At 43.6% G+C, this 24,375-nt stretch overlaps 1 protein-coding gene across 1 annotated transcript in view; it reads left to right on the top strand.

The window, feature by feature from the left end:
- Positions 1–23,802, top strand: part of LOC148431374 (tyrosine-protein kinase receptor-like) — a gene marked incomplete at both ends in the record, with an annotated part of 41,462 nt that extends 17,660 nt beyond the window's left edge. Inside the window, 9 exons of the mRNA XM_088466044.1 lie at positions 882–1,028; positions 11,040–11,140; positions 11,233–11,396; positions 12,862–12,956; positions 13,192–13,290; positions 14,729–14,906; positions 21,161–21,311; positions 21,709–21,840; positions 23,695–23,802. Of these exons, the coding sequence (XP_088322170.1) occupies positions 882–1,028; positions 11,040–11,140; positions 11,233–11,396; positions 12,862–12,956; positions 13,192–13,290; positions 14,729–14,906; positions 21,161–21,311; positions 21,709–21,840; positions 23,695–23,802 (1,175 nt within the window). The remainder of the gene's footprint in view (positions 1–881; positions 1,029–11,039; positions 11,141–11,232; positions 11,397–12,861; positions 12,957–13,191; positions 13,291–14,728; positions 14,907–21,160; positions 21,312–21,708; positions 21,841–23,694) is intronic.
- Positions 23,803–24,375: the final 573 nt, after the last annotated feature.

Below are 24,375 nucleotides of genomic sequence, written 5' to 3' on the forward strand. Positions count from 1 at the left end.
CGCTCAGCTTCACTGGGCTCTCTGGCTTACTGCTTCAATGTCCCACGATCAGATAGTTTTGTGGTCCCCCCTTGCCTCCTGCAAGGTCCAGACACCGGCCTCCTGGCCCCCAATGGCTCGCTCAGCTTCACTGGGCTCTCTGGCTTACTGCTTCAATGTCCCACGGTCAGAGAGTTTTGTGGTCCCCCCTTGCCTCCTGCAAGGTCCGGACACTGGCCTCCTGGCCCCCAATGGCTCGCTCAGCTTCACTGGGCTCTCTGACTGTTACATTCCCAACTAGACTGTCTCTCCCGGCCTGACTGCTCGGCCTTCTCACTAGCTCACACCTGAGCTCTCTCCACCTGGCAGCTGCTACTTGCGCAGCTGCTTGGGTGCCTTCAGTGAGAATGGATAGTACTGAGGAAAAAGACTGCGGCACTCCAAGACTAGTAAATTGGTATAAAATAGACCAACGTTTCAAAGCCTACAGGCTTTTTTATCAAGGTTACATTCTACATGATGTAACCTTGATAAAAAAGCTTGGAGGCTTTGAAACGTTGGCCTATTTTATACCAATACAAACGTCTTTTGCATTTACTAGACTTGGAGTGCCGCAGTCTTTTTTTCCAGTAAAATATATATATATATATATATATATATATATATATATATACATACATATATAATTTGTGTGATTCACCCTTACAATTAAAAGACTATTTATTTTATTGTAAAATACTGTACTACCCAAAAAAAAAACACCATCTGTCATGGAGAGGGAAACATAATACATTTACTGCAAATCTGGAACTGTAATGGAAAAAGTTAGTGTGTTAATTCAGTACATAGCAACTATGATAAATTATGGCTGGACTATAATATTTGTATTATGTGATTTTCAGAAGACATTCTTCCGGTAGGTGCCCACTGCACCTTTGAAAAAGACGCCTGTGGCTGGACTGTGAACAGTACGACAGGTGGTTGGTGGACCTACGCAAACTCTGCCCAGATAAGTCATGAAGACAGTGCTCACTCCCCAGTTACCGAAGGTAATAGAGAAATGATATATGTGATTTCTAGGGTTCTTAGAAATGCACAATATTTCCATAGACATGATCTACAGTAGGTTGGTCAGAAAATGTATATAAATATATTAATGATCCATCGTGTGGATAGAAAACAAATGGATTAATAATTGTAACAAGAAAGATCTTACAATGAATCACAGCATACAGTACCACAAATTATGTAACAATTGCATAGAATCAATTGAAATTGGCTAAATATTAAGACTAGATTCTTCAATAATCAGTTTAAACTTCTCAAATCCATTACAAACGATCTGTATAAGGCTGATCAATAATTCCTTTTAATAGTCATATAGCTTTACTGGTTATTGAGATATGATGGTTCAGTGTTACAATATCCAGTATTAGTTTCACTGATTATTTAGAGAATATGGGTCCCATTCAACAATGAGACATAACTTCTTTAGCACTCGCTAACGTGCATATGTCCGCTGTTTGTCAATATATCACTTTCGCCATCGATCGATGGCGAAAGCATTGGCAAAAGCGATATGGTCCTCATTGCCGGCAATGTGGACCCAACAATAGCCTTTCCAGCTTCAGCAAAGCTTTCCAGGCATTGCCAAGTCCTTGCCGGGTGAAAGTGTCATGCACATGTCCAGACTGGCCGTCACACATGCGCATAACACAACAGCCCGTCGCTGGCAGCAATAGGCTGCCAGCAACAGAGCGGAGGATGCTGCTGAGGAGGAGGCCATCGCTGGACCTTGCAGGAGGGGTAAGTAATGTAGAATACCGGTGGCATTTTCATTAGTATCACTGTGATGCTAAACAGAATATGCTGCTGATAATAACATTTGTTATTAAATGGGGCCCTTAATTCTATATGAAAATTCCAATGCCACAAATCATCTGTATAACAATTAAAAATATTATCTTGAAAACTAAGTAGAAATATGTCTTGTATGCTTGGAATAAATAGTGCCCTAACGAGCTAAGTGCATCTGAAGGAAACATCATGTCAAATAAAGTAATTCCTTTCAATTCAATGATGTAAAAATCAAGCGAAGCTCATAACTCCAAAAAGTCCATTAATTATAATGAAATTTGATGCGTATTAATCAACCTTAATTAATTCATGTCTTAGTAAGCAGTGAGACTAATTTTGAGCTATCTGACTGTTGCATGAAATCACTGACCAGGGTAATGCAGATCATTTGTTACATTTTTGAGAGGTTAATTATTGAAGAATCACTAATGCTGGCCATACACGCTGCAATTATCGGGACGATCCGCCCGATATCGGCGGATCGCCGCGATAATTGTAGCGTGGGGGGGGGGCGACCGAGGGTTAAATATTGCTCGGTCGGGCATGCTGGATTGTCCAGCATGCCCGTCCGATGCGATATTTACCCGGTAACTGTCGGCCGCATCGGGCAGTGTATGCCCAGCGCGGCCGACAGACAGACATTTCCTGTGTTCCTTCCTACGGAAGGAACAAGGAAATGTCTCCTCCCCCGGGGGTGGAGCGCAGATGTCGGGCTATACACTGAGATTTCTCTCACAGTGTATGCCACGGACATCTGCGGTTGGCAGCCGGCCAGATAAAATGTCTGTCGGTCTGACAGACATTTTATCTTGCCGTGTATGCCCAGCATTAGAAATACATTGGTTTATTGCTTCTAACCCTTAACAACCTTGTCTAGCTTACTTAACTTAAACTAATAAATAACGACACAGAAAACAAGATCTTGGCTAAAAGGTCACAGCTTTTATTTATAATTAATTAACCTAACCAGGGTGGCAAAGAGACGCTGCAGGCTCAGTTCTAGCTTTTACTTTGCTCAAATACTCTGGGAACGACTGACACGTCCCCCCTCTAGACGCACTAACGCTGCGAGGGTCCCAATCCGAGATGCTTTCGTACAAAAAGCGCCCAGGTCCCCCCATGCGGAGCAGGACAAATTCACCAGGTTCATCGAGGGCAAGTGCCCCCACAACGTATCTTACGCCACATAAAGCCACTGAGCTGCAGCGTACTCCCGCCATGCTGCGCCTCCCCTGAATTGGGAAGAAAAAGTTAGTATGACACAACATAAACAGTAACGGGTGGGATGGCGGGTTTCAAAAATCCAGGAACCAAGAGGCTGTCCATGCTCACTCAAGCCAATATATACTGATCATCTGACCACTCCTTCAAGCAATATCATTGGCTCACCCAACCAGCTGACCAGACAGCCTTATAATCTGCCCAGCAACAAGGCTGACATCAACATCCATACAGCAAAAAACATAGTATTCTTAGTTATACTCACGCTTATCCCGCCTTCGTATACTATAAGAAATACATTGGTTTATTGCTTCTAACCCTTAACAACCTTGTCTAGCTTACTTAACTTAAACTAATAAATAACGACACAGAAAACAAGATCTTGGCTAAAAGGTCACAGCTTTTATTTATAATTAATTAACCTAACCAGGGTGGCAAAGAGATGCTGCAGGCTCAGTTCTAGCTTTTACTTTGCTCAAATACTCGGGGAACGACTGACACGTCCCCCCTCTAGACGCACTAACGCTGCAAGGGTCCCACTTCCCTCCTGGGCCAATCCGAGATGCTTTAGAACAAAAAGCGCCCAGGTACCCCCGTGCGGAGCAGGACAAATTCGCCAGGTTCATCGAGGGCAAGTGCACCCACAACGTATCTTACGCCACATAAAGCCACTGAGCTGCAGCGTACTCCCGCCAAAGCCAGACTCCAAAGGAAACTGGCCCGCCACCCAACACGACCTAGCCCAAAACAAGAATTCCTAAATAAGGAAACTAAATCCAAGTCATCAAGATGCCCTCAATCAGGATTGAACAATACCGAGTTAAATCTCCAACTAAAAGCTATGACTCACAACCAAGCCACCCAGTGACACCGCATGACAAGCTTCTGACACATTCACCTTCTTCCTCGTCCTGTCTAATGCACCATGCTTATACACCCCTCTCCAAGTCAAACTATGCACCATACAGATCATACATCCTCCCATTTGTCCGTAAGCCCAACAAAACCTCTCACCACGAACGATCACCCCGCACCTTTCTGCTGTCGCACATCGTTGCCCCGACGGCCACCCTCCTAGTCAGACACATCCTATTTAGTCACTGAGGACACAAGAAACCCAACCCAAAATCTACACCAAACCGCGCACATCATTCACAACCCAAATTGTCAAATGCTGCAATCCCAGTGAGCAGCAAAGTTCCGTACCATGAGTATCGCACCAAACCCGAACCATCCCAACACAACTTTAACAAAACACATAGCAACTAACTAGCAGGGATGCATAAGAGGGGAAACAAATAACCTGAGTGAAGGGGAAAAACGAAAAAACCTACCCGTGAACCAAATTGGGCCAGATCAAGGCTCCCGGGAGGAAAAATTAAAAAATCCCTTCACCACCCCCAATTGTTGAATGCTAGTCGTTCAACGATTGGTTGGTAAACAACGTTTCAGGTTGTCGCCAGGTGCGCAACTAGTTCTAGTCGCAACTGAACATGTCTCATAGGCAGCCATTTGCACGCCCTAAACTCTGCAGGAAATGCCACCACCATCGCTGCGCCAATTTGAAGAAATTGAGTACTAGAAACTGAAGCCTAGAAACTGCCCCAATCAAAACTTTAGACCAAAAACCGCAGAAAACTAAAATGTAGTGCGTAGGATAAGATTAGCCTGTACACCACCCCCGTGCTCTAAGTGAACTGAAGAATGTAGGGTAACATTGGCATGTAAACTCTCCTTGTATTCACTAGCAGGACGCCACATCTGTAATGCACCGCGAGGCGAACCGGGCAAATGAACCTCTGGATGTTGAGAAAAAGAACACTAACCACCCCCCCCCCCCTCCCCTTTATGGTCTGAACTGCCCAATGAACTTGCAAAGCACCACTAATCTCCTGAAAAACAATATCTCGAAACCAAATCCGTAATGAAACTAAACACTCCAAAATTGCAGCTGGAAAGTTCAAATGTAAAAGCGAGGCCTAACACCCTCCTTGTAAACTCTCCTTGTGTTCACTAGCAGGGCGCCACAACTTTAATGCACCGCAAGGCGTACCGGGCAAATGAACCTCTGGATGTTGAGAAAAGGAAACTATCCACCCCCACCTTATGGTCTGAACTGCCCAATGAAAACTTGCAAAGCACCACTAATCCCTGAAAAACAATATCTTTAAACAAAATCCCTGACGAAATTAAACACTCCAAAATAGCAGCTGGAAAGTTCCAATGCAAAACGAAGCCTCACACCCGTCAGAAGCCACCTGCCCGTAACCACAAGCAACGCATAAAAAACTGTACATCAAAAAACCGCCGGGAGACGACGCGAACGGGGAAAACATTCACTCAACATGTAATAACTGACTGGGTATGTACATGAATACCTTCAAGCTAACAATAGATGAGCTCCCCGCTGGCGCCGCCACCGCAGAGGCTTTGGAGCCGCTCCGCTATGAATGGCTCCAAACAAAGAAGTAAAGGCAATATTGAAAAACTAACCCTCCGTAGATGGCTGAGCCAATAAGCTCACCAAAATTGCCAGGCAGACAATTACCTCCTTGGTATCATTGGGACAAGAGGCCGAAGCGCAACTTGTATGTAGAAATATAATATTCTGAAACTAAGCGTACAAAACTAAATGACAAAGCAAACGCAAAAGGAACGAGTTTCGGTTGTAGATGGCATGAACTGCACCCAATTGAGTAGATTAGAAAATAATTAAACCTCATTCGCACTAACCAGCCTTATTTGGCCATGAAAATTGGGAACGGCTCCAACAGCAACAATTACTCGAAAAACCTGTATCGTAGTAAACCATGCTGAAAAATTTCCCTACAACTGAAAACCCAAAAAACCTGGCCAGCCAGCCTCATTGGTAAACCAATTGCAGCCACAATTGCCGCTGAAGTACAAATTGTTAATTTGAACAAGAAAACTTGCCCAACAACGAAATGCTTGCTCAAACTGTGTAAACCTATAAATCCGCCGCATTTAAGCAAACAACTTACAAACCCAGTACATAATTATTATTTATTTTTTTTATTTATTTTTAAATGTTTCCACTGAGGATCAAAACCTTAAATGTCTAGTGTGATATATGGCCCATTTCCCACTACGCTACAAAAACCTACCACAACAACCATAACCTGCTATCATGACTATCTCCATCTCCAACCTACCAACAGGACACAAAACCTACAATCATATCACGCGCAACTGGAACACCCAAAACACGGAAAAAAGGTGACTGCGCCCCAATAGGAGGTCCAAACAGACGTCACTCCTTCCCGCACCCATGAAGAGAAATCAATACGGACGATGTGCTACTCCGACCTGGTCAGTGCCGGCCTGAACATGCGAAAGTAAGAAAAATGGATTTCTCGATATAGGTTGCGAAAACCGCACCGCCCGGAGGCAAACATTATTTTACAAATTCACCTGAACACCACTAAAACCCCACGCATTGAAACAGAATACCTGGAGGAAACACAAACACAGGAAGATATCAGGCCAAGGTGGAAACCGAACCCACAATCTCTTCGCTGGGAGGGAGGAACGCTAACCACTACACCACCTGTGCTGCACAGCAAAAGACAGCCAAACAAAATGGCGACTGAGCCCGACTAGCTCCCTTGGAGCTAACCCCGAGTCGGGAGGTAAACCCACCTATACACGTAGGCTATCCTTGGACAGGAGCCACCTCCGCAAGTGCGGCATGAGGACAAACAACAGCCCAACCTACAATACATCGGGGATCTTAACTGGCGAAACAGATGCCTTAATAAACCAGGATTACCCCGTTTCGAAGAGGTAATGCGGAGACAGCCCCGTTACCAAGGAAGGTCGACGTTGCTGCGTGACCTATAAAAAAATAGAAACACCCTTTGTACCCAAAAGGCATAACCACCCTACCGTCATGGTTCCGCCCGCATTGGGCATAAAATCGCCCCATGCCAAATTTCTGAACTAGACAAACATGTAACTACACACAGATGTATAATAAATCCACCCGTGTTTCGCACTCTGTTCGCCAAATAGCCCATGGCACAGAGGAGCATGTAACTCCACCCCCAACCCAATTTATTATATTCACAAAAATTGCGACACTCGCCTAAGTCACCTGATTCCACACTATGACATCCAAAAATTGAATAAGAAAATTCAGCAAATTCACTTCTGCGGATCCTTATTCGCTGAAGCTCAAAGCGCACAGCAAAAGCTGAATTCACACAATGTACCGTACCCTTGTTTCCTAACCCCCAGAACTGCGTCATAAGCCTCCCTGTAATTACCGCCTAAACCCCCTGTCTCACCTCTGCGCAACCCTCCTGTCAATCTAACGCGAGCGCGCCAGGCAAACGTTAGATGAAAAACAAAAACTGGAGTCATAACAAAATTTGTGACACAATCATACTCGCCAGCACCAGGTGGACCCAGAACCTCCTCTACAATGCTTCTGCGAGGCCCCATCTTTGATGTTTTAACGCGGCGGAGCCGCCAGCTCGACCGCCATGACCGTCTCAACACACACAGGATCACTAGCCACCGCACTGGAACATTAGTCGCACGAACTACTGCATCATCTTGAGGTGCCCACAGAGCCAGGCCGACCTGTAACTAAAGGAGAAAGGTGAGCAGGAGAAGGGGGTGCAGGCACGAGGGGGGGGGGGAGGGGGACAGTAGTGTATACAGGGAGGGTACATGAGACCAACAGGGGTGAGGATGATGGATAAAGGGGAAGATGGGGTACACGAAGCAGAGCCAAAGAAAAGATGAAGGGAGCCATAAGAGAAACAAATTATAAGGAGGCATGGATGAAGGTGTACAGAAGGACAGCCAGGGAAGGAGGGGCAGCAGATAATAATAACACATGAGGGGGGGGGGGGTTCAGAAAGGGAAACAATGAATATGAGGCCGGGGGGAGGGGGGGTAAGGGAGCTGAAAAAAAAAAAATTGAAAGGGGGGGGGAGAGAGGGCAGAGGGCTAGTGGAGGTGGCAGGGGATAATAAAAAGGAGTGCAACTAAAGCTGCCAGCGCAGCTCAGGAGAGGCTTCAGGCTGAATGTTGGGCTGAGGTCACCACTACCAAGGTGGGACTACAAAATGGCCACCACGGAAAATGGCCGCCGAGCCTACCGCATAGGCAAAGAAGATGGCTGGCGCTGGAGGGAAAATTTTAGGGGGGGTGCCCCGACCACAGAGGACCCGTCGCGCGGGGGGGGCGGTGCCGCTCTCGCGGCGGGGTGGCCGGGGACCGGCAGGAGGTGAGGGAGAGGTGGCCCCTGCCAGAGGAGATGAAAGGGGGGCTAAAGGGGGTAACAAGGAGCGCCAGCGGGAGCCGCGGAAGCTACAGATGGAGCAGGGAGGCACCTGTGGTGCCGGGTCTGGGCACCGGCTGGAGGCGCGGGAGCGTTCACCCCCGCCGGTGGTGAAGTTGAAGTGGGGCTGTAGGGCAGACGCAGGAGCGCCAGTGGATGGAGTGGAAGCGGGAGCTCCCGGTGGCACAGAGAGGTGCTCGCGCCGCCAGGGACTGAGAACTGGCAGGAGGCGCAGGAGCGCTCACCCCCGCCGGAGGAGAAGGAGGGGGGGTCTAGAAGGCAGACAACAGTGCACCAGCGGGAGGCGCGGAAGCGGGAGCTCCCGCTGGCGCAGAATGATACATGCTGACCCGGGATAAGAAGGGGACCTGCAGCCATGAGGGAGACCAAACAAGTGGAGGTGGAAAGGGGGGTGCCTCGTGCAGGTGACCGGTGCTTGTGTGCTTAATTAGCCCGGATGGAGGGGGGGGGGCAGAATGGCATGGCCGGGCTATATATGGACAGGAAACAGAGGGGGGGGGAGCAGGACGGCATATACAGGGTATGTATGTAAAAGGATGCACCTGTGGGAAGATATGAAAAAGGGGGGGAATGAAAAGGTAGTAGGATTATACAGAAAAAGGGAAAAACTACTCAGCCTGATAGTGTTTCAAAAATCCAGGAACCAAGAGGCTGTCCATGCTCACACAAGCCAATATATACTGATCATCTGACCACTCCTTCAAGCAATATCATTGGCTCACCCAACCAGCTGACCAGACAGCCTTATAATCTGCCCAGCAACAAGGCTGACATCAACATCCATACAGCAAAAAACATAGTATTCTTAGTTATACTCACGCTTATCCCGCCTTCGTATACTATTCTTGAGGACTGGCCAGTTTGAACTCTTTTCCTTTTCAGTCAATTCAAAGCAATCATGTCATCATTTGTGTAATGCTGTGATTAATTTTGAGACAATACGGTCCTTGTGCATTGGTCTGTCTGAGGATAACTCCAGTTTCTATTTTATTATGGCACTGATAAAGAAGCAACTTCATTATGGGGTTTGCACATTGGTCAAATTTTCACACTTATTTCCATGGGCGTTAACTACCATAGGTGCAAGGGTGCAGCTGCTATGGGGCCCAGAGCTTAGAGGGACCCATCTTTCTTGTCAGAGTTACATGTGTTATATACATTTTTCACCATTGGGTGGTACATAGGGGCCCTTTTGAAATGGGGCCTTCAAAAACGTCCCTGCTTATTTGGATCCCCTTATTATTGTCTTAGAAAGTTTGTACTTACTCTATGGTCAGTGTGGTTTTCCACTTTCAAAAAACCAGATCTGTGAACGTTGGGACACAAATTAAAGTTGTATACAGTGTACCTGTGTACATCAGCCTTTCCCAAGTGTGTGGTATTATGTAACTTTGAATTACAGGAAATGTTTACAGACTACCCAAGTGCTCAATAAAATGTATACATTTATTCCCAGTATTTACAATGACCTGATTCAGAGTCACACGCAAACTGGCCGCACCTGTGAGTTTTCTCAATGCTCATGCTCACAAGGCCGGACGAGGTGTATTTATGCATCACAGGGTATCACAGAAGTCAGCCAGATCTCCACTAGGTGGATGTAACTGATCGGCAATGGGGCGTTGGTGGGTGTGTCGGGTGCGTGTAAGCGGAATTACAGCCTTTTCAGAGGAGAGCATACACAAAGATCTGGTGATTTCAGATGGATCTCTTGCAGCCAGGATAGAGCTGGTGCTGATAGTAATCACTGCTGCTCTCATAAGCGGATGTATAAGGGTGTCACAGCCACATAGATCTGGCCAACAGGCAGAAGTCTGCAGCTATTTTGAAGCATAGAATATGGCAGTAGATGCACCTGCTTTGTGTGCAACTCTGGATCAAGCTGAAAGGGTCTCAATGTACCAAACAACCGCTTCTGTTGAAACATTGAAATAAATAAAAGCTTGTAATTTAACTACCTGTCTGTTTGAAACTGTTTATGGCACACATACATTGGTGGTAACCAGGGGTGCTGAGAGGGGGGAGGGAGCGGGTACTAATTATTAGGTGCCCGGCTTACTGGAGGGGCCCGGATCTACCCCCCCTGTTAGCGGCAGCAGTGCCCAGCACACACTGCTGTGTGCAGAGAGGCTGCTGCTACTGCTGAGCACAGTTGCAGTCTCCTCTGCCTGCACCTGGTAGTAGGGGGGGGGGCATGTATGAGGGGCACAATGGCACCCTGATGTGGAGCGTGCAGCGTCACTTCAACATTGCTGCAACTACTGTTGATAGGCCTTACATTAGGCCACGCCCATTAACAGTACGCGGACCCAGTCTGGCTTTCTACGGCCCTGGTGGCAGCCATATTGTGGACTTTACAAATATTCATAAAAGTACAGTTTATCTATTCACTAGGAACTTTAGGAGTGAGTGATGTCACTTGTTCATAGGCAATTGGTAGGTTCCTATGATTCAGTCCACAATATGGATCCCTCCACAATGTGTACAGTAGGTGACGTTTTAGATCTTGTGTGACCTTACATCTGTTCTGATTATTAAAAATTGCAGTAATTCCATATCCTCTTGCAATAACATTACTTTGCCGGATAAGATGGACACACTTCATTTTCATGATCCCCAATGACTTTTTAATATTGTTCTTTTCTTCAAGGACATTTTCTGTACTTGCTAATAACAAGTGAGCGCAATGTCAGCACTGCAAGTGTGTACAGTGCCAGTGTACCTCCTGTGTTGCCCAACAGAGTCTGTCAGGTAGGTGTTCTGCTTGTAATGCTTCCAGTTAATAAAGCTGGAGATAATATGGTGAATTAATTTGGGCGAATCACTGTTTTTCTCATTTGTAGTTCACTTTTAAATTCCTTGTTTATGGCATCTACAATGGGTCTCTAGCAGTGTATGCCCTGGAAGAAAACACATTGAAGCGCTCAGATACATTGTGGCAAACAGATGTAACTCACAGTGATGGGTGGTCTTCCGCGACTCTCAAGGTTCCACAGTTCAAGAACAGGTCTGAGTGGTCATATTATTTTTTTAAATAAACAAAACACAACTCTACAGCTCTGTCTGTATTAGTGTATGTTACAGGGATAAAGGAGGTTCTTACCAGACTCAGGAAGGTACTCCTTTTAAGAGCAAGTCAACCTCTATGCTAATGTAATATTTTGATTAATTACATGCTTTTCTCTAAAATGTTCATTTGAGGAGTCTATTTATCAAAGGGAGAAGATCCTAAATACAGCAAAAAGTACAGTGATGCAGGATGCAATAGCCATCACTGGGTACCACCATAGCAGGGGCTCTCATACAAAACATGGATAGGACCTGTCCTCCTAGTTATTAGCATCTCAGGATGGCTAAAGCAGATGAAATACCAAGAAAAATGGTCTATTAGTCAAATAATTTTTTTTTGTCTTTTTAAATCAATATTAAAATATTATTTTTTTTTCAACATTTTTTATTTGCAATGCACAAGTGTAACCTTCAAATGCTCAGAAAGAACCCCGACCGGCCAGTTATGCGTTGTCTATGCTTATTGCTGCCGGCTATTTTTGTTTTTGCTAAACAATCCTCCAGCCCCACCCCCAAGTTCTCAAGGTAGGCATTAGTACAGAAATCCTAATTCATATACAATCAAGGTCTGTATTCAATTAGAGGCGAAAAACCGCGATCTGTGAAAAGTTTTCGCAGATGCAAAGTTTTCGCCTGTTTCCGAAGTATTGCCCTATTCAATTCCAGGACATTTTCGCTTAATACACTTCTATATTGATTCCTCATGTAAGGTATGCTCTTTAGGGGGTGCAGACTGATTTCCCCAAATAAAGCTGTCCTTTACGCTAGTTTCGCTATTCGCTGCATTCGCACATATGCATTTACACCTGTTTTGCAATTGAATAGGGCGAAAAGCGGGGACGCGCATAGTGAAAGTACGCGAAAACTTTGCTTTAAAACAGGCAAATGAGGCGAAAACATTGCGCTTTTCGCGGCTAATTGAATCCGGCCCCATATCTCATAACATTTATCACTTAAGAAAACTTAGTGCAACTTCTTGTGAATTTATACTATTCATATTATTAATCATGAAATGAGTCACTCATATTAACATAAAAAATCTTTCTCCATTATCAATTTTAATGAGCATTTCTTGGCCAGAGTTAAGTACCGCCCCGGGGGACTTAGGTTTAGGTGGCGGGAAAGAGGGGGTTAGGTTTAGGCACTTAGAGGGGGGATTAGGGTTAGGCACAGGGGGGGAGGTTAGGGTTAGGCACCCATGCAGCTGGCGGTAACTCATACCGAATGCGTATAAACCACATCTTTAGGAGATCTTGGAGTGCAATGATATACGCAGTGTTATGCATTATTACATAAATACTACACCATGTCTTTTTACTGTGTTGAACACTCAGTTTCTTCGGCTTGAGGTCTACTTGTGTCTCTCTTGGACACTTTGTTGATATTTTGCTGCGTTCCAACAGATTTCACATGCAGTTGATGGCCACATGGGGCTGGAATACATTCTCACACATCCTCGTGGATAACATAACTTTTTCTGCAGACTGCTTTCATTCCGGTAAGCCTTGTTGATTTCTGGTGTGTGATAATTTTCTGGGCAATACATTGCTGTAAAGTAATTACTGAGAAATGTCTTTTTGTATGAGACTTCCTAATCTGACTTTTTGTAGAGGATTCTACTTTTTCACTGTGAGCTGTTGATTTCTTCTCTTGCAATTCCTAGAACTGTTGTGTTGAATTCTAACATGTAGGCAAGTATAAGCTTGTTTGTATATATTTTTGTATTGCACCAGGAAGAATAGAAAGCAGTTCTGGAGAACAGGAGGAATCACAAGAGATAGACCCCTTGGAAGACCAGACTTTGAGCCCTCTGTCGGAACCTGTGTACACTGGTTGGTAGATATATGTTCTCATACCTACTTCATGCACTAAACTACACATTTCTACTATTCAGACTTTCTTTTTTGTTTAATAATGTTTAGCAGATTTCTGATGGAAATAGCATGCTGGGGATCAGTAGGGAATTACTCTCTTTCGATTACTCCTTTACAGAAACATCTAATTTATCCCCAGAACATATCAAGATTTTAAGAAATCTTCATTCCTGGAGTCTGGACATTCACCCCTTTGGTGTTTTACACAAATATCCCATTCAGATAGTGGCTTCATTATAAAATATGTTATAAAACAGTGGCAATGATGAGATTTATGAATGGCATACTATTTAATAAAACATATATTTCAAATTGTGCTCCTTACTATATACAAACAGAGAAAATAGTGATGGGAATAGTGGGTGTGCTCCACCTTTATCTTAAAGGTCTACTCATTTTCTTATCCACTAATATACAGTAAGGGCTTGCTTCAACAGTTGCTGAAGGACATGTGCAGTTTATAGTTTAAATGTTATCTCTGTAAAGATCTGCTCCATTTGTAGTTTAAGTGTCTTACTCCTCTCTAAATTAAGAATCCGGTCCATGTATAGCTTAAAGGCCTGCTTACTTTATAAATTAAGGTCCTGCTCTATTTCTAGAATAAAGGTCTCCACTGCCACTGGTAAAATGGTCTTCTTTACCTCTAACTATGTCTCCATTGCTATCTTGAAGTTCTCCTCCATCTCTAGATTAAGGGTCATCTCCATCCGTAGTATAATGGTCATCTTTATCTCTAGATTAAGGGTCATCTCCATCTGTAGTTGAAGGGTTATTCTTCAGCTCTAGATTTATGGTCGTCTCCATCTCTAGTTTAAGGGTGGTCTCCATCTCTAGGTTAAAGGTTGTATCCATCTCTAGATTAAGGGTTGTCTCCAACTGTAGATTAAAACTTGTCTCTATCTCTAGATTAAGGGTTGTCTCCATCTCTAGGTTAAGGGTTGCCTCCATCTCTAGATTAAGGTTTTTTTCCATCTCTAGATTAAGGGGTTTTTCCATCTCTAGATTAAGGGGTTTTTCCATCTCTAGATTAAGTATTGTCTCCAACTCTAGGTTAAGGGTTGTCTCTATCTCTAGATTAAGTTTTTTTTCATCTCTAGATTAAGGGTATTTTCCATCTCTAATTTAAGAGTATTTTCCATCTCTAGATTAAGTGAATTATCATTATCTACGGATTATGGGTAGATTTACTAAAGCTTCTAAAAATTAAAAGTGGTGGCATTGCCCATAGCAACCAATCAGATACTGTCTATCATTTTCTAGGATGCAATATAGAAATGACAGATAGAAGCTGATTGGTTTGGGCAACATCACCATTTTTCTTTTGTAGAAGCTTTAGCAAATTTAACCCTTAGTCTTTTTACAATAGCTGCATCTTTTGTTCACTTTCTTTACACAGAAGAGGAAGAAGACATTTTCTGGTTGTTCACTACCTGTGGTGCCAGTGGAGCTAATGGTCCAACACAGGCACAGTGTAACAATGCTTACCGTAACACCAACACTTCTGTCACTGTCGGGAAAGAAGGTCCTCTGAAAGGTGTCCAAATGTGGAGAGTCCCATCTACCAAAGTCTACACGTGAGTAGAGACTGTATCAATAAAATGTGAAAGTTTACAAAATGGAAAATGAGCAAAATGGTTCAGCACATTCCCAACAATTCTCTGGAGCTGCTAGGTGCGTTCTTCATTGCTTGCTATATTATGTTTCTGTGTGCGTGTTTTATGTACACAAGATGGAGCATGGTACTAGATATTTTAGAGAGAATTTTGAAGCTTTATCAAAACCTAGTCGTCAATGCAAGCAAAATATAATTCATAAATTGTTTTTAGAGTAAATTAAGTCCAATATGCATCTATCTCAGCATCAGTACCTTAAGAAGTTAAATAGTTTGAACAAATTTACCTTAATTCCTAAAATAACTTCACAGTACCTCATAACAGTGTAAATTTGTGAATGTTATGAAACCCTTCCCATTGAAAAACAATGGGGAAAAATGCATTAAAGCTTGGAGAGAGATAAAGTACCAACCAATCAGCTTCTGTCACTTTACAGGCTGTGCTACTTATGAATGTAGGAAACTGGAAAAATGTATGTAGAATATACTCTGAGTTCTGTATAAATAAATAAACAGTATATTACACAGTACTTACATGTAAGCTAGATCTTCATCACAGAAATCAGACGCCTCACAGAAGAGCTCCGCTGGTAGTTCAGCAGTAGTAACAGGAAGCAGCAGGCTGCCTGTCACATCACGTCACTGCCAGCTCTGCCCCTTTAAGTCGGGGGCAATCACAATGCATGCAAATAGACAAGGCATTCCCAACCTCACCACTTCCAGCAAAACAAATTGCCACCCGTAACCTAAAATACTCCCCCACGGGTTGCAAAATAAAAAAAAAGTCATAATGACAAAAAATAAAATAGGGATCAACCGGCCTCCAGGAGGCTCAATCAGGCCAACAGCCTATTGCATGCATAAGGGCCTGCATAAGAGCCATGCACAGTGACTTTGTGTCCAGTTACACTATTCACTATATATATATATATATATATATATATATATATATATATATGAACAATGTATTTATTTGTTAACAGGTTCTTATGTAGTGCAGCATATTCTGTTGCGCTTTACAATTGGAACATTAATAGAACAAAACTGGGTAATAACTGACAGACATAGAGGTAGGAAGGCCCTGCTCGCAAGCTTACAATCTATAGGCAAGCTTTTATCTAAATAAATATTGTTTTTTTGGTGGCTTGCCCTGTTATCGCCATCCTGAAATGGAAATAGCAATAAAATTATTAAATAGTATTAAATAAGCTACAGCGGGGGCGTGGCCTGGACGGACTGGATGTAGGAGGCTATCTCCATAGCTCCTAGGCCTCAGTATCCTGAATACCTATCCTTATTACCCTGCCTGGTTCCTGGCACTAGCTACCTGCTGCAGGCTCTGGGAGTCCTGCGGCTCGGCTGTGCTCTCAGTCTCTCGTGGTCGCAGGCGCCATTTTGGATTTTGCATCAGAGTCTCCTGTGGCTCCTATCCCCGGTGATTGCTCCAGCTAGTTTCCGACTGGTCTTCTGGGCAGGTGGGGAGGTGAAGGACACTGCCCATGTCATATTGGTGTCTTTTGAAGAGCTCTGCGGACCCGCGATTCCCGCCAGCCGACATCTTGGATTTTAGTCACTCTGCTTCATGCGACCCCTGGCTCCAGAGTTGTAGTTTTTGCCTGCAGGTCAGTCTCCTGAATAGTTTGGGGGTGATTACCCTTTTTCAATAAACGTACTGGAGATCGCTGGGGGTCCTGTGCGAATTTCTGTGGTCACCATGGAGAGGCTTCTCCAGGCTATCCTTGACTCAGAACAGAGGATTACATTAAAAGTGACCGAGCTACACTCTGAATTGATTTCTGTCTGTCAGGATATAAGCCGTGCTACTGTCAATACAGCTGCTTCACCTGTCATAGCACAGGGGACTACATCTGCGCAGATCCTGCAAATCCTGGAATCCTGGCTGACACCTGCCTTTGCAAATGGTTCATTTCCCATTCAGTCTATTACTGCCTGGGCCTGCTATACACCTATGCAACCCCTTTGTCCGGAACTTTTCCTGAAACTAAGTAGCGTAAAAATTCCAGATTACAAGAATCCTGATGCTGTTTATAGCCTGCCTCAAATGGTCCAGTTGGCATTTGGTTGTCGAAAGATAACAGCCTCTCCGGCTGTTTATGTGGTGGTCCAAAAATCCTTTTTCCAATTATTCCAGGTACAAGGGCAGTTTCGTGATCCCCAGGTCTTCATTTTGATTTCACCTATTTGCGTCTAATGATCTTGGTGGGTCGTTTCTATTTTGTGGACTTTTCCCGGGATGTCTTGGCATGGCTTTATTTGCAGCTCCTGAAGAATGATGATCCGACTTGACTGTTTAAACTATAATTGGATTATTTTTTCTAAAGCTATTTATTTAATTTTAATGTTGATCTATTATGTATATGTTTTTTGTTATTTCATTATTGCTATACCCTGTATATGCGATTCTTTCTTTAACTAGTACTCTGCTATAACCAGGTCTGTTGCGTAGCTGACTCTCTAACTGCTGTGCACACTCATCTGTTAATATGGGGGTCTATTGTGCTGGTTTCTTGTTTTTGGGATGGATATTTCCTGTAGGTTTATGAGTATAGATGCTCCTCATTTTACTATATAGTTTCATCTACCCAAGTTTATTATGTTGGTTTTCAGCCCATTATGGCCCTCATTCAGACCCACTCACGAGCGGCTGTCCGCTCGCAAGTGGGTCGATGGTCCCCACTGCGCATGCGCACGACGGAGGGAGCTCCGTCGTGCGCATGCGCGAGACCCGACGAGCGAAGGACTTTCCTTCGCTCTGAGTTTCTCATCAAAGGGGGCGTGCTGTCAATGGTGACTGACAGCACGCCCCCTTTGGTGGGCGTGCCGGGGGCGTGCCTGCCAGACGTAGGCGTTCCCAAGGGAACACCTACCGTCTGAAGCCGGCCCCACTGACATCACTAGTGATGTCAGTGGGAGTGATTTTGGCTCTGATAGAGCCAAAATCACTCCTGGCCTTGCGGTTGAAAAACCCAACTGCAGGCTTTTGCTCGCAGTTTCGATGGTCGCGATGGTCAAGACCATCGCGACCATCATCCTGCACGCTCGTATATGCTGTGGGTGGTGACCCACAGCTATACGAGCGTCCAGGAGGACGCTCCATATTAATGGAGGTGGGCCCTGATTCAGAGCGAGCGCTCTGGTCAGAGCGTCCGGCTCTGAATCAGGGCCTATATCCGAATGCTATTGTGCAACTTACTATTTTATAGGAGGGGCCTCTTGTGTCCAGTTCATGGGCATTTCTTTTTTTGCCCCAGTCATATATCCGTAATGTACTCCTTACTATTTTTCTTTAGTATTAAGGGGGGTGGGGGGATTTAGGTATATAAATTGGTTAGATTAGTTAGTTATGGGATAGGGAACAGGAGATCCAAGTATACCTAGTTTGGGGTTAGGTCATACAGGGTGGGATTGGGATTTTTTTGGGGGGGGGCTTATGTATTATTTAAATTTTGTTTAAATTTATATGTTGGCAGGCATGGAATTGATTTTTTTTTCTTTTTTCTTAAAGTTTACTTTATGTATATTATCCTGATGTGATATAATTGAAGACTACAAACTGTCTCGATTGTATGTTTGATTATATAGCCTGTCCTATATAGTTTTAGATCACGTGGGCTCAGATGGCGCCTATGAGTCCGCGTTACATTATCCGTACGGTTTTGTGATAGCTATGGTCTATATTTTTGGTATTCATTATGACTTATGTTATTTACATGTATACCATTTTATTTGATTATTATCTGATTTATATCTTATGCCTGCTGATATTATTATCCTATTGTAATCTCTGCTATTTTGTTTGGGTGTGTTTCAAAAACTCAATAAAATTTATAAGATTTAAATAAGCTACAGCGTGCTTAGCCTGTGTAAGCTTTTGCTGAAGAAACCCAATAAGTAGTAGCCTATTTAAATACATAATCTAAATGAGATAACTGCTATAGCAAGGGCAATTGGAGTAAATCAGATTGAGAAAATTGACACGGTATCTGTTGGTGACATTATGGGGTAGATTCAATTGTTTTTGCCAGCTACTGGCAGTGCCGGGCACCTAATGGAGCAATTCAATTGTTGGTTCGTTAGGCAGCGAACACCCGCCGGCGCCAGAATTTCTGCATGTCCCCTCCTGAGGAGGCGGGCAGAAATGTGGTATAAATCCCATTTGGGCATCTTAACAGGGGCGTATCTATAATGGGTGCAGGGTGTGGGCCTCATACCGCACACCCTGCACCCATTATATTACTTACCCCTCCGGAGTCCCACCTCGGCGCGGGGGTCCAGCACTGTAAAATGACTGGAAAATGGGCGCGGCCATTTTCCCAGTGACCTGTGCGGATACTATAGACTCTGGGCACACTCTAGTGCCCAGAGTCTATAACTACGGAGCTGGCCGCGCACAGCTCAGTGTGCTGCCGGCTGCCAGGTGGAGAGGAGGGGGCCTGTGTCGGAGACTGCACACGGGCCCCCTCCTCTCTAGAAACGCCCCTGCATCTTAACCTGGACTTTAGAAGGGTTTAGCCGTTTTAAGCAGCTAAACCCGGTGTAATTACCCGCGAAGAGCATGATAATGAATAAGCGACCAAAACATTTAAATTCCAACAGTGGACGCCCATTAATTACCGTGACATAAAAAAACAATTGAATAGCCCCCTATTCATTAAAAAAAACTACTTATTAAAAACTTTTTTTTCCCAATACATGTTACACAGTGTACCCTGATATCATTTTAATCTCCATACATTTTCAGTGATTCCAAGTAATTTCAATGGAAAATGTTCAAAACAAAAATTAGGTGATGTAATAGAGATGAGAGTGACATTAGTTTGATAAAGTGGCACAAGGGCGTCTGTAATGCTCTCTGTTAATGATTAATGTCTTTGAGATACAGTGATGATTTTTTTTTACTTTTGTTACATGCTCTACTAACAAATGTGGATGTTCCAAAATTCCTTGTTAGGAAAAGATTTCTATGAGTCATGTGTTTGCTAAACAAAAGTTCTTACGTACAGTTCTTAAGCTGGGTACACACCAGGAAGACCGCCGTCCTATCTGATGATTGGTGACCACTCGTACATACATCACGATACACCAATATATCTGCAGATGTATTGGGCATGGGCTGTGCTGAATAGCCGACGTGAAATGTCTGTGAACGACGTCGTTCACAAACATATCGTCTGCACACAATGGTCGACGCATACACGATATATCACCCGTTCAGTTGAAAGGCCAATATATCGGCCAGTGTGTACCCAGCATTAGAGATGATTCAACCCCCCATCCCAGCACCCACCACTTCCCCACCTGTATACAATTTAATGGTACATCCACAAGTTTGTGTTAAATGCTAATCTATGCAAGAGTCTATGATGGAAATTCAGTTATGCCATGGGCAGAATATGTCCATCATCAGAATAATGTGGGACAAGCTCCATATAGTTTATCCAGCTGTAATGGTTTGGCCATCAGTGCTAATTGTGTATCAAGAACTAAACAAAATCCCACTAAATGTTTGAAATATATTAGATAAATGGTATTTTATATTGGAAACCACTGTGGTTGATATTGACCTGCGTGACAATGAAGAGGAATCACTGCTGATGACAAAGTGATTGTTACTCTTTAGTACAGTGTTTCCCAACCTCGGTCCTCAAGGCACACTAACAGTCCAGGTTTTAGTGATATCCATGCATGTGCACAGATGGTTAAATATAAATAACTGAGGTACTAATAATTAAGACACCTGTGCTTAAGTATGGCTATCCTTAAAACCTGGACTGTTAGTGTGCCTTGAGGACCGTGGTTGGGAACCCCTGCTTTAGTATTTAAAGGATAACTGCACTCAAATTTGAAAGTCCAGCTTAGAAATTCCATATATTACACAGTATGACATCAAAACTACTGACCTTGTCTCCAGGGTCTCCAGCAAAACCAACAAGCTCCCATATGACTGCTGAAATATGGCAGTGCTCTCCTCACTCCTGTCAGCAACTTGTTTCCAATTGACAGCTTGCTTAAAATGCCTGCCTCACCTGGAGTGAGGAGAGTAACATCAGAGCATGGCAGACAATAGGGTGACTTGCCAGATTGGGTGGGACTCCGGACCAGAGGTAACTAGCATGCTGTTATACTGTATAACATACGATATGTCACCTAGAGCACCATCAGCATTCTGCTATCAATGCACTTTTATCATTCCAGAATTTCTGCATATGGCGCAGCAGGAGGTAGAGGAGCCAAGAACCACAACAAGCGTTCTCATGGAATCTGCATGTCTGGGGTGTTCCATCTCCAGAAAGACGAGCTGCTGTATATTCTGGTTGGCCAGCAAGGAGAAGATGCATGTCCCGGGGTAGACAATCATTTTATAGGTTATGGGTTGACTAATCAGAATGTAGCACAAAATAAGTCTGTCTAATATAAATTTGTATAGTACCGGTTACAAGTAATGGATATTACTTTTTAACACTAATAACACCATCATCCACACAGTATCCATTATTTAGTTTGGAATTAATAGTCACTTAAGCCAACAAATTTATCTCACTTTACTAAGGTGGATTTACTGAACTGTTTATAGAGGAGGCTCCTCCCTCCCTGATGTTAGACATATTAGTATTAACCAAAGGCTTGTCAGACTAACACCAACAATTCAAAGGATATCAATATAGGCTATGGATATGTACAGTGTATCACACACCTGCCACATGTCATATGAATTGCTCACTATGATAATTTGCATATTCCAGAAGAATAATAAGACAAAAGAAATATGCATGGGAGAGTCTTCCATTATCGAGGATGAATATAGAGAAAGAAAAAGTCTTGCAGTCTGGGCAGGAGGAGGAGGAGCCGGAGGAGGAGCTACCTACGTCTTCAAGGTTAGAATATTATTTTACTGTTTGGAGTCATGAATTTGTCTATTCTGAAATAATTAAAACCTTTGCTGTGTCTCTACTTATTTTTAACATGTTGGGTCTGGATGAAGAAATTAAAGAGAAAGTATAGTGTCACTTCCCCATTAATTTACTCATCCAGCACACATAGGTGTCACCAGATTACTGTTAGCGGATGGTGGACAGGAATGAATCCCAAAAGCTGGAGACTGAGGGGAATCTGGAGGCATTATTGGGATATAGCTAGAGTTGAAACCAAATCAGGCACTTGTACAATCCTGGTAAGTTAGAGCTAGTAAAGTTGTCTTACAAAGCCAGAATTAGTACATACAGCCAATGGGAAAATCAAGAACGCAAGATAACACACATAGGCACAATAATTTGGCAGTTTGCTCAATGGACTGTCCAGTATGCAGTGCAAAGCCTCTAGAATAGGGGCAGAGATAAACCACTTCTGCTGGGGCATGCAAGATAGCACTGTGCCCTCCAATCCCCCCCAAGACCTGGTATCATTTATGGGATAGTCCATGTGCATTTTCTTCTTCCGGATCCCTACAATACCTCTTCTGTTGGCCAGTATTTGTGCTAGTCTGGTGAGTTTTAGCACATCCCAGAAACTCTGTGAAATTCATTACAAAATTGCTTTGATAATTAGCTTATATTACAATGATTCAATCCCCAAAAAGCATTGCTAAAACTAAATCACAATGATACTATATCACAGTATAAATTGGATTTAGTAGACACAATTTCTCAAACAGAAGTGCATAATGCATAATAGTTGTTGCAGTACAGCACATGTAATATCGGTATTAATAGGGGTATATTTGCTAAGGTTCGATTTTGGTCGATTTTGGATTTTTGGTGTATTTGTATTACATTTTCATTTGATTTAGCAAATCGGAAATTTACTAAAGGCAAAATTGAATGTAAATTCGAATATAAAACCGATTCCCGTTCAAAATTGAACACCTGCAAAACATTGGTAGTCTTACATAGATGAATATAGGATACCATGATTATTAACATTCGATTTAAACATCGAACACAAATCAAACACAAAATCCCCAATATAATAGACTAATAGCAGAGAGGCGATTTTAGCTTCTAAAGAACATTCTTTTCCCTAAACCTTCATTATTATGCCTATAAAAGTAGATATGACGGAAGTAATGCCGTTGTTTTTGCAATCGAGCAATTATTGGCAAATTGTGCATGCATATTATTCAAACTGCGCATGCGCCAAAGTGTAATAGTGATGCCGCACCCAGTGCTTATCTTTACGCAGAGTGATTGACAGTCAGGCACTGTTTCTGGCCGTTGATGGGTGACTGGTGGCAAAAATGCAGACGTGTCGTGGCTATTTTGGGGGCATGTCGCTGGGTGCGCCTTCAAATTCGTACTCAAGCAGTCTGCCTCCGGCATCTTTGTTTAGGCTGCCATGCTGCGTGGTCATTGATTTCATTGAGCTGATGGCTATTGAAGGATGTGCATGTGCGCTGGGAATGTGTACGCAGTTGCTGTGCCTTTGCGATTGTTCATGAATGAATCAGGCCAGATATGTAAAAGGTAAAAAATTACATGATTTTAGATTTTTTTTTATAATTTTAAAAGAAATCTAGGAACACTTGAGAATTTTTTGCTAATTAAAAATACGTAAACATGTGGCTGTATGGTCGCTCCTGCGTCTTTGGGTTCCGCACCCACAAACAGTGGCACTGTGTTCGGCAACGCATGACCCAGTCTGCACATGGACAACATGGGTCCAGTGCATGCCCCACCAGAATTGTTTGTTGCTTTTTAATTCTATTATATTTGATTTTATATTTGATTATATAGGTAATTGTATGTTCCATCTTGATATGGACATCCAAAACCGAGCAAGAAACCACTGTTGAAAATCTACACACGTTGCGGCATAATCAATTGGGGGCGAGGTTTACCGAGGTAATAAAACATCATGCGCCTCTTGCCCAACTTTGGATTACCGCAGGACATGCAGGCTCCCGATACCAGCGGTATCCAATTAAAAAAAAGTGGTTGCAGGGTTTTTAGAGCTAAAGACCCACTGGGCATGTAAAAAATAATAAAAAATTATACTTACATTTCCGGGGCTCCCGGTGGCCTCCCCTTCATCTTGTCACTGGGGAGGGGGTTGCTGGGAATCCTAGGGACTATTGGGAGGCTCCGGAGGTGCAGGGAGGTGCAAGGGCTGCTGGGAGATGCAGTTCTCCCAGCGCAGCTACAGGGGGGAATACACTTTACACGGGGGGGCCGTCACTCATTCACACAGACTCACATACTCACCCTGCTGCAGAAGACCCAGGTGCGGGAGGGAGAAGACACTGCTTCAGAAGGTGTGTAATTAAGGACTAATTAAGCTAATTGGAAACTTCCAATTGCTTAATTAGTCATTAGGAAGGGTGCCGCCGAGGTCCCAGAGCATTTCCTGACCATTCTTCATAAAAAACTGGATTTTAGGTTGTGCTCTGGGGCTGCTTAAAAAAAAACTCCCGGCGC

Source organism: Taudactylus pleione, unplaced genomic scaffold (assembly GCF_031769625.1).
Source record: "Taudactylus pleione unplaced genomic scaffold, aTauple2 ptg002356l, whole genome shotgun sequence".
In the NCBI taxonomy this organism is placed as follows: domain Eukaryota; kingdom Metazoa; phylum Chordata; class Amphibia; order Anura; family Myobatrachidae; genus Taudactylus; species Taudactylus pleione.